General features: G+C 63.3%; 1 protein-coding gene across 1 annotated transcript in view; it reads right to left on the reverse strand.

Moving 5' to 3' along the window:
* Positions 1-2,198: 2,198 nt before the first annotated feature.
* The window catches only part of TPRN (taperin), a 14,830-nt gene continuing 6,417 nt past the window's right edge, over positions 2,199-10,611 (reverse strand). The window contains exons 2-5 of the mRNA XM_046640575.1: positions 9,063-10,611; positions 2,995-3,247; positions 2,792-2,898; positions 2,199-2,687 (exon numbers count right to left, since the gene is read on the reverse strand). The exon at positions 9,063-10,611 is cut by the window's right edge and continues 12 nt beyond it. Of these exons, the coding sequence (XP_046496531.1) occupies positions 2,625-2,687; positions 2,792-2,898; positions 2,995-3,247; positions 9,063-10,611 (1,972 nt within the window). The 3' untranslated portion in view covers positions 2,199-2,624. The remainder of the gene's footprint in view (positions 2,688-2,791; positions 2,899-2,994; positions 3,248-9,062) is intronic.

The following is a 10,611-nucleotide window of genomic DNA, read 5'->3' on the forward strand; positions in this document are numbered from 1 at the left end:
CATGAGCAGCAGAAGGGCAGCAGCAGAGTGGCAGCAGGAGCCAGGGCTCGCATGGCCTAGCTTTCCCAGGGTGCGACGGAGGGGCTTTGGGTTAGACTCAGAGGGAAAAGGGCCCAGCTGATCCTGTTCGCCTGTCCCCTCAGGGGCTTTTTCTCACCTGCTCCTGTCCCATAGACCCCACAGTCTGGCCCTGGCACAGTGTGTGAGGGGGGCTGGGCCACAAGAGCTTTTCAATGGGAGGAACTGTCTTGTGCCTATCTCTGTTCCCAGATCCTGGAGAGCTCACAGACTCTGCTTAGTGTCCTGAAGAGGGAAGCGGGGAATCTGACTAAAGCCACAGCCTCTGAGCAGAAAAGCAGTGGAGGCAACAAGGACAGCTGATGAGGCCACAGGTGGGGAGGGCCCTGTCTCCACTGTACCCATCAATGACTCGGCCCCCAGCAAGTCTGTCTTCACAATGTCTTTGTTCTTCATGACAGCAGCTGTCTTCTTTCGCTGTCTTGGGTGCCAAGAGAGGCAGCTGCCAACCTCCACTGGCCCTGGGTGACAAGAAAAGCTCTGGGCACAGGCCATCAGTGGGGGTCCTGGCCCTGCCCTCACAGGCTGCAGGGAGGGCAAGCTATGGGCCAGCTCTACTCAGGGCCTCTCTGAGGCCCCCACACCCCCCTGGGCTGTGGGGAGGGTCCTGCTTGTAGTCTCACCACCATGGGAGGCCCCTCACCTTGTCCCTCCGCCAGCGGGTGCCCAGGCCAGGTGAGTGGGGGAAGAGCTGCGGCTCTTCTTTCACCTTAGACCTCGCCCTTGTGGCCTGTGACTGTTAATAAAGGTTGTCTTTGAAAGATCCATGCCAGCCTGCTGCTTGTGTCAGGAGTTTGGGGCTGCCGAACACCCTGAGAGCCAGAACATGAGCCTCTTATCAGCTGTGGTGTAGCTCCTCTGTGAGAGGGAGAGAGGAGAGCCTGGAGTGGCTTTCCTTGTGACCAGCCTCACTGGCCTTGAGGACAAAGTTGAGGGTGCCCCTGAGGATCTCCTATGACCATCATTGTCCACTCTCTCCCCCGACCAGGGCCCCTGGCTCCCTTCCCCTGACTCCAGCACACAGTTCATCCTTATCCTGGTCTCTGCCACACCCTGGTGTCCAGCATAAGGCCTGGCCCAGGGAGACACCCTTCCTGGGCTGAGGTCCCCCAGCAAGGATTGCACCCTAGCTCCCTGATTCCAAACTGTGCTCACCTCAATGGCACCACTGCCTTCCGCCCTCCCTGGCCACACACCAAGTGTGTCCACTTCCAGCTTTACATGTGGCCTGGGGCCCAGCCCTCCATCCTGGCTCTTCTCTGGCTCTGTCTCTGTGGGCCTGTCAGCCCTGCTGGGGTTCCTGCAGCTGCTGCCCAGGGTGGGCTGGGCAGACTTGGGAAGCATGTTAGTGAAGAGTCTGGAGAAAACTGGGTCCACTCCTACCAAGAAAATACCCCGAAAACACTGTCCTCCCTCCCAAGCCTGGCCAGGTGGCATTTCTCATGGGCTTGACTCTCCAGGAGGGAGAGACTGTCATTTGAGGCCTGGATTGCAAATGGCCCCAGTGTCAGCCTGCAGTTGCTCCCCAGTGGGCAGCTCTGTGTCTCCTGTCACCTTCCATCAGATCTGTCGGGTTTCCCGGCCAGCCACTAGTACTGACACCAGGGGAGCGGTCTGCCTGTCACAGCCTTGCAGCAGGCTCCCGTGGGTCAGGGAGCTTTCTAAGCCAAATGGGAGGCAAGATCCCTGAGGCTGTGCCCACCCCCTGCCCTGACCTTTGTCCCATCCCAGACTCTTGGCCCTTCAGACCCAACAGCTGCAGCACTCCCACGCCTGCCGCCCTGAGCACATGGAGTTCCAGACCCCAGAGAGCAGGCCTGGTGTCCCAACTTCCATGATACCTCCCCCTGTGCCAGCCCTGTGGAGAGAGGGCTGCTCCAGAGGTGGGGGCAGACACAGGGAAGCCCTCTCCCGAGCGACAGGGTAGCTGAGAGAAACCAGACGAGTGGGCTTGTAGGGAATGAGAGCCTGGACCACCAGGATGGGGGTGCCACCCAGGGCCCCTCCTACACCTGAGCAGATGTCTAAGTTGGGCCCCATCACACCCTTGTGGCCTCCTGCAGGTGACCACCTCTCCGCCCCCTTCTCAGGCCAAGGGCCATGCAAGAAAGGCAGAGGCAGCTCGTCCAGTGCTGTTTATTGAGTCCATCATCAGAGGCAAGAAAAGACTTGCCATTCATCACAAAGGGGGCAGGCTGAGCTCTGCCATGAGGAGTGTGGGCTGAGGGGGCTTGGAGTCCTGCAGGGGACAGGCAGCCAGGCCAGCTCTTCACCTCAGACACGCTTGGCAGCTGCTGGGCAAAGCGTCCGCCAGGACCCCATCCCTCTTCCACAGGCAGCGCCCCCAAACCAGGGCCAGAGAGCAAGACCCAGACGGCCCCAAGAGAAAGAGGAGCCCCGGGTGCTCCAGGCTCAGGCCCTGAGTACCAGCATGGCTGTGAGGCCCCAAGAAGGGAGGGTGCGATATGGGGCACAGAGCCCAGCAGGGCAGAAGAGGGGTGCAGAGCTCCTGGGTTTCAGCCTTGGCCGTCCTGGCAGGGCCGGGGTCAGAAATAGAGGGCTGGCTCGCTGCGGAAGTCCGAGAGGTCGTTCTGACTGGCGGGGGTGAGCTGAGAGAGAGCACAGAGACAGCCAATGGGGCTCATCCAGGCCTTAGAGACCACCCCCACCCAGACCTGCACCCTGGGCATCCACCCACCCTGCCCTGGCTCACCATGACCTCCTTCAGTGCGGGTTCCAGCTCCCTGGGGGCCTGCTCCAGTGTCTGCTCCTGCCACTTGCTGAAGGCCATGGTGTGCTTTGGAGTGTAGCTGGACAGCCCTGCGGACCGAGGGGTACACGCGTGGACGTGTGGATGCGCGGACATGTGGCCCAGGCTACACACAAGGCTGCCCATTCCAGCAGGTGGGCACTCACCTGAGCTGCTGTCCAGCAGCCGAGGGCTCTCGGGCCCCACGCTGTTCACGAATGTGGCTCGGGGCAGGAAGAGTGCAAAAGGCTTCTCCAACACCTCCTCTGAGCCTGACCCTTCCTCCTCCTCTTCCTCCTCCTCCCCTTCTTCCTCCTCTTCCTCCTCCTCCTCCTCAGCTTCCGCCTCCTGCACCAGAGAGCTCTCGGAAGGGTACTCAAATGTGGTCTGCAGGCTCTTGTCGTTGAAGGAGATCTTCATCTAGGGGCAGAAGGCATGTCAGCAAGGGCCCTGCTGCCTGGCCGCCAGGGCTCCTCTAGCCAGACCGAGCCAGTGCAGGGACCTTGAGGGGCACAGTGAAGGGCGTCAGCCCCGAGCAGGTAGCAGAACACACCATCAGCCCTTCAGAGGCTCTGAGAGGTGGGGCGCCCCTCCTCAGAGACAACCTCTCCATCTGGACCCTGCAGGACCAGGCCACAGGGACCCAAGGAGGGCTGGGTCTGGCTGCCCACGGCAGACCCAGGGCCAGTGTGTCCAAACCCCTGCACCCAGGCCCCACCCATCCCCTCTCCGCCACCTGTCCCCTACCCACACCCCAGGCCCAGGATCAGATCACCCCAAGTGACCCACCCCTCCCAGGGACCAGACCCCAGCCAGCACAAGAAGCCCCAAGTCTTGGGGTCTCCAGAAGCCTCTAAGGCAGCTCCAAGGGTCAGAGGGCTGCCTTCTCAAGGAAGCAGAGCACCAGCCACATCTCCTCCCACTTAGTGGCTCCATGGCTGGAGCAGGGTCCAAGAGAGACTGAACATGGGGGCCCACATCCTTGGGGGGGGGGGGGGCGGCTACATCCTCAGAGGAGCCTTTCTCCAGAACTGAGTTTACAACATCTTGGCTTGCTTGGCACCTGCACAACTCTGCTCACCCAGCTCAGTATGGACCACCACTGCTGGTCAAGGGCCTGGCACACCCAAGGCCAGGCCCTCAAGGTCCCCTAAGGGCCCACAAGGTGCCAAAGCTGGGTAGCTGCTATGTGCCAGCACCAGGAAGGTGGCACCAAGTGCTGTCACCCCCTTACCCCCTTTACAAACTGAGTCAGCGTTGGTCCAAGGCTGCACCAAGTGGGGGTCACTGACCCTTTTCTCCCACCCAGGCAGCCCTCTGGCCCTCATCCACCCTGCCCATTCTGCAGGCTTCAAGATCTCACACCCAAGCAAATTCCTTCCGTCTTCCAGCAGCCTCAGAGCCCAGGCTAAGCTGGTGGTCCTGATGGGCAGTGGGGAAAGCATCAGCAGAAGGGCTGAGACACTCAGGGTCAGGATCCTCGCCCTCCCCAACCAGGGACTTGGCTCCCCACAAGAGCTGCATGCCCCCCAGGCCTACTCAGCAGGGCTCGGCTGGGCCCAACGGGTCGGTAATGAATACGAGAGCCACCCGCCTGCAGCAGATGGGAGCAGCCCTGCTGGATCTCGAAATATTAAACTCCTGGGCACAGGACACCAGCGGCCAGCTCAAGTTCCTCCTCCTCCCCTGGAAGGAGCCAGAGGCAGAAGCCAGGCCCCGAGGCAGAGAACCATGGGGCCCAGGGACAGCAGGATGAGGAGGGGCCACATAGGAGGGCAGGGCTTGCAGCCTGGGGCAGCAGAGGGACCCTGGCACTGGCCTCGGAGGACACATGCAGGACCCACCAAGAGTGGGAGGCACTGTCCTGCTGAGCCAGGGTCCAGAAACAAGGGCACCTGCTCCTGCCCCTCTCCTCCCACAGCCACACCTGCACATGCAGCCCAGCGTGGGCACCCCTACCCACCCACCAAGCTCCTGATCTCCCCCATCTCAGCACGGCTCACATACAGTCACCTGCCGGGCAAGCTGCTGGCCTAGTCCCGGCCGCCTCGTCCCAGCTCCCCTTTCCCCAGCTGTCTGCACAGCCAAGCAGTCAGGGACCTGAGCAGACCACCTGAGTCAGCCAATCAGGAGTGAGATGTTTGCTCCTGTCACTCAAAGGCATACTATACCTCACCTTACTTATTCCCTGGCAGCCCCCCCAGACCTCCAGCTGCCCTGCTCCAGGAGGCCAACAAGACAGAGAGTGTCATGGGGGGTGACTACCAGAACCCACAGGTGCCCACTCACTGCCAGCCAGTTCGGGGATGGAGTTGCCTGGCTCTCCAGGACTGGCCCTCTGGGACTCAGGGACAGATACCCCAAGAGGAGCCCAAGGCAGGATAGGGCTACCAGCCCAGGGGCACCCTCCTGTCCCAAGGCCCCACAGTGAACTGGGCTCCCAGTCACCCCTGGGTACATGGTGTTGCCCTGACGACCCTGAGCTTTCTGGGCCCATCCCCCACTACTGAAGATACGGGAAGGGCCAGCTGCCAGGGCCCGGCTGGATTAGCGTGCCCTCATTAGTCCACATGACTAGCTCCCAGCAGGGAGACTGAGGGGGCTGGGTGCACGCAGGCACCGAGCCTGGCACAGCCTGACCAGGCGGCAGGGCAGTTCTCACAAGCCTCCCTCCTCGTGGGTGCAGGTCTGTGGGTCACAGGACGCCCCATGACTCACGCTGCTGGGGGGCCAGCCTCCAGACCCAGGCAGATCGGACGGGTTGGAGGGGCGTGGCCCGGGGCTGGCACTTGCACACACCTGGTCACCTGGCTCTTGGGGACTTTGCCCGCTGCACCGGAAAGCAGCAGCAGGTGGGTCCCGGCCCGGCCCACCTCCCGGCTCTCACAGGCCCTTTGTTCCCTCTCACCTCGCCCCACCCATGCACACCCAGCTCAGGTTACCGAAGGGTGTCCACCCTGGACTCTGGGCCAAGCAGGCCAGCCCTGGCTGGGGGTGAGCACCCCGCTGTGCCCCTCACTCCCCAGCACACATGTGCCCACTCCCATCCCTCACTCAGCTCGAGTTCCAAGGGGCAACAGGACCACCACACAGCCCCCACCAAAGTTCCCACAGCTGCCCAGGTGGGACACCCTGAGTCAACTGCAGCCCCTAACCCAGGGCAGACCCTATGCCAGGGGGGAAGCAGGGAGGGCGGGAAAGCAGGCCGGAGGACAGGAATGTAGCCGCAGCACCTCAAGAAGCCTGGTACCCCACCCCGCATGGCAGTGGGTGTGGCGCTCCACGCTAGTAAGGAGACAGCCTCATTAGGAAGAACTGGTGGGGAGCAGGCCCCCAACGGCAGGAGCCCCAAAGGTCTGAAGACCGGAGTGAGGCTAAAGGCCAAGGCTGGGCCAGCAAAGTTGGGGTGCTGGAGTGGCGACTGCACCACAGGTGAGGGTGGATGGCCCAGGGTGTCGAGGATTGAGCCCTGGGCACGCTGTTATGCTCAGACTGGGCAAAGGACTGGTAGGTAAGAAGGTAAGCAGGGGAAAGGGGAGGGGAAGGAGCCGCCAGACAGGCAAGAGTCCAGGTGGCACCTCACAAAAGGGAGAGGTGCTCAGCACCAAGCAGGGGAGGTGGTGTGGGCAGCTGCTGACAGCCCCACCCACAGGAACCCTGGGGCAGCGGCAGGGGTGAGGGGGCGTGGCCCAACACCTTGCAGCAGCCAGCCCCAGGTTGGCCCTCCAGGGAGAGAGGGAGAGAAAGGACATCCGCCATTCTGCCAAAAGATAACTAAGTGGGGACAGGGACAGGTACCCACCAGGCAGGCCTCCCAGTTACATGGCGGGCGCCCCCACCACACAGGGCAGGTCTGTAGCCCTCTAAGGCCAGACGAGGGCATAACAGCCTCTACTGAAGTGCCAACCCAGGGGCAGGCTCCCTCGACCTCTGCTGCCCAGACAGCCCCCTGCAGAGCTGAACCTCACATGGCCCCCCAGAAAAAGCACCAGCACCTCCCACCACTGCCCCCGGTCAGTCAGCCATACAGGGGTCAACGTGAGCCTCCAGCCCATCACATCCTCAGCCGGGGTTGGGGGGAGCAAGACAGTGACACAAACCACAGGCTGGCTGGAGTGGTCTGGGTGAGGATGAGGCCCAGTGGCCCAGGGCCTGGAGAAGCAGCAGGAGGAATGCCCAGGGGCCACAGACAGGAGGGACAACAGGGAAGGGGCAGAACACAGGGGGCAGTCCGAGGCCAGCAAGCTGCTCTGAAAAGCTGGGCAGCCCCAGACCTCCGTCCCACCAACAGGTGTTCCGGCTCTCCCTGGGCAGGGCAGCTGGCACATGTCCAGGCAGGAAGTCATTGCCAGCGCGTCGTGCTGCTCTGGCAGGGCCCTAGCCAGGCCACTTGGCCATGCCAGGCGTCATCCATCTGGACCCCCAACTCCCTCATGCTGATCTGAGTCCCTCTCCCTCCAGGCTGGGGTTGGCTTCTTCTTGTCACTTTTTCCTGCCTTATGGCCCCACCCACTGCCACTAGTGACCCCGTCCCCAGCTGGGGGGGATGACCAGGCTCTAGGCTGCAACTCTCCAGCCCCAGGAGAGCCAGGCTCAGGGTAGAAGGATAGCCACATTAAGGCCAGGGCTCTAGAACAGAACCCTGCACTCAGTTTCTGCCCCATAAGCTCCATGGCCTCTGCCAGCCTCAGCTTCCTCATCTACGAGGCAGGGAGCTGTTATCACCTCCACTTCTTGGGCCAACATGGGAAAGGACCACCTCCCACGGTGGCCAGGGTCAAGGGTCAGGAAGCAGGAGAGGGACGAGAAGACAAGGGGGGTGGAGGCGGCAGCCAGGCTGCTGGGTGGACCGCACCTCCAAGGGAAAGGGCAGGGGCAAGGGTGGGAGAGTCATGGCCTGTGTCACAGAAAAAAGGGTGAGGCAAGGTTAGGCACACGGGAAGGGTGGGGGGCCCACCGGAAGCACTGTGGGAGACAGGCACGGATGTCTGAGCCGGCAGATGGAGCTGGCAGGAGTGCTCATGCCCTTACCCAAAGAGAAGGATGACACAGGGAGGGACTGTACCAAGGCCAACTGAGGCAGAAGGTGGAAAGGAAGCAAACAGAGGAAGGAGGTGGTGCATCTGATGAGACTGAGCCAGCAAGGCAATGGTGAGGGTGCTTAGGTTTGACTCGAGTCACATCACCATCCCCATCACCCCAAGGCAACTGAGGTTGGGGGCAGAGATGGCCCCAGGGGCCAGCCTAGACACCAGCAGCCAAAGGAGAAGCCTGCTAAGTGCCATCTCAGTTCCAGGGAAAGGCGCATCTGCCCTGCACCTGCTGATGGGGTCATGTGGGGCTGGCCTTGGAATTTGCCCCAGGGCCAGACACAGGAGCTAGACTGACCAGGAAGAATCTGAAGAACGTTTTCTTGTGTTCAGAGAGTTCCAGGCCACCAGGCAGGGCTGCCCAGAGAGTGAGGCTCCCACAGGACTCCTGGCCCTGCACCTGGGTCCCTCTCTGCCCTAGGCCCCTCCTCCCCAGTGAGGGGGCATCTTCATTGTTCCCCAGCATCACACCCCAGGCTCAGACTAGGCCTGACACACACCAGGAACTCAATAATCACTTGCCCGAGGCCAGGTCCGGTTGAGCTTCAGCCAGCGAACCTTCTGGGGAGTTGACAGCCCCTTCCGAATGGCTCCCTGTGCTGCGCCCACAAGCTAACAGCAAGGCAGGGATCCGACCCCACCAGAATCACAGGCCTCCTGTCTCTTTGCACTTCATCCTGGCACCTGCTACACCCATAAGCCAGGACTCCAGGAGACCACACCAGACTACCCTCTCAAAACCAGGGCCAGGACAGAGCTACCAGGCCCAAGAGAACTTCTCCCAGCTAGACCCACAATGGGTCAGGCCTGCCCAGCCAATTCCAAACGGAACTGCACGGACCAACAGGCAGCCACAGTGCTGGCGGGGCTGACCATCCCCAACAGCCTTTCGACATAGAGTAGGCAAGCCGTCCCCATGGCCCCTGGTTTATCGGAGCTTCTCTGGGGCCCAGGCCAGGGATTCCCCCCAGCTGAGCCCCTCCTGGAGCCTGAAGAGCCACTGAGGCCCATCTCACCTCCAGGCCATGTAGAAACCACCCCTTGCCCAGGCCAGTTGTCCTGGGAACAGGGCACATACTATACCCTCAGCTGTGTGACCCATCACCTCTCTCCTCCCGGCCAGTGACCCTGCCCCCACCACTGACCTTCTTTCTTGAGGAGTCAGCCTTGGTGAGGCAAGACTTCTGCAGGGCCAGGTAGCCGCCAATCACCTCGATCTCATGCACAGTGGGGTAGCGTTTCTTCAGTGCAGTTCCCTGGACAGCAGGGGGCTCTGAGAGGCTACCCACCTCCTCTTTCTCTGCCTCCAGTGGCACAGGCTCCCTGTTGGCTTGCAGGGCCCCTGGCCTTCTCCTGGGCACCACCGTGAAAGTGTTGCCACCTCGGTGCTGGAGCTCTGACGGGTGCCCAGGCCTGGCCGGGCGGGAGTGGTACCAGGGAGGTGCACCGGCCCCAGAGCAGGGCAGTTTGGCTTCCTGGGAGACCTCATCCTCTGAGTCCACCTCATCGATGAAGGTGATGGGCAGCCCTGGCCTCCCATGCTTCCTGCCATTCTTGGCCAAGCCGGGAACCCCAAAGCCCTGGGCAGGCTCAGCTTCGGTGGCCACTGGTGGGGATGGGGGTGGTGAGGACGCCCTCTGCCACCTAATGGCCTGGTCCAGGAGGGCAGTGGCTGGCCTGGGGCAGCCCCCCTCCTCAACCCCCAAGGGGCTCCTTCCATGGCCAGGTGTGCCATCCACTTCTGACACCAGCTGGGCTTCACGCTCCAGACGCTGGGAGACCCAGCCAACCTCTCCCTCCGGCAGGCCCACAGTGTGCCTTCTTTCTGTAGGAGGGGCCCCAGAGACCTTGTGCTTGGGGATGAACACGAACGAGTTGCGGGAGTTCAAACGGAGGCTGGCCAGAGCCCGGGCTTGAATGTCCCCGGTGGGAATCACGTCCATGTCCGGTTTGGAGGCCGGTCGTATCTCGAAGGAGTCGTTGGCGCTGGTGGCCGCAGAGACCCACTGGCGCTGGCTGGGAGTGGCACTGGCAGGGCTGGGCGTGGGCAAGGCCGGGGCCGCGGCTGGAGTGGCACTGGGGGTCCTAGGGCTGAGGGGCGGGCAGGCGGGAAGATCCCCCGACTCCACCTTTGGCTTCCACTCGCCCGGCGCGGGCGCAGAGCCCGCGAGGCCGTTGGCAGCGCCGGCCCGGGTCTCGGGGGCCGCAGGCCCATTGAGGGGCGGGCGAGCGACCGCGGCGCGATGCAGACCCCGGGGGTGGACGGTGAAAGAGTTGCTGCCGGTCTTCTGCAGGAAGTCGCTGCGCCGGGTCCCGGGGCCCGCACCGCGGCGCTCGGGCTCGAGGCAGGCGGCGCGCTCGCCCACGCGCGGGTCGGCCGCGGGGTCGGCGGGCGGCGGCCGGGGGGGCCGACCGCGCTCCGGGCTCTCCCGGCGGCGCGGCGGGGCCGGCGGGTCGAACTTTTGGAGCAGGCGGCTGACGCGCCCGGGCGGCGGGGGCGCCTCGTACACCAGGACCTCGGCGGCGCGAATGTGGGCGGCGGGGCCGGGGCCGGGGCCGGGGGCGGCGGGCGGGAAGTCGGGCGCCGACTCGATGATGAGGATGTTGTCGGCGCGGATGGTGCGCACGCCCGGCACGCGGCAGTACAGCTCCAGCAGCTGCTGCACCGGCCGCGCCCCCGCCGCGCCCGCGCCC

Source organism: Equus quagga, chromosome 1 (assembly GCF_021613505.1).
Source record: "Equus quagga isolate Etosha38 chromosome 1, UCLA_HA_Equagga_1.0, whole genome shotgun sequence".
NCBI classification, from domain to species: domain Eukaryota; kingdom Metazoa; phylum Chordata; class Mammalia; order Perissodactyla; family Equidae; genus Equus; species Equus quagga.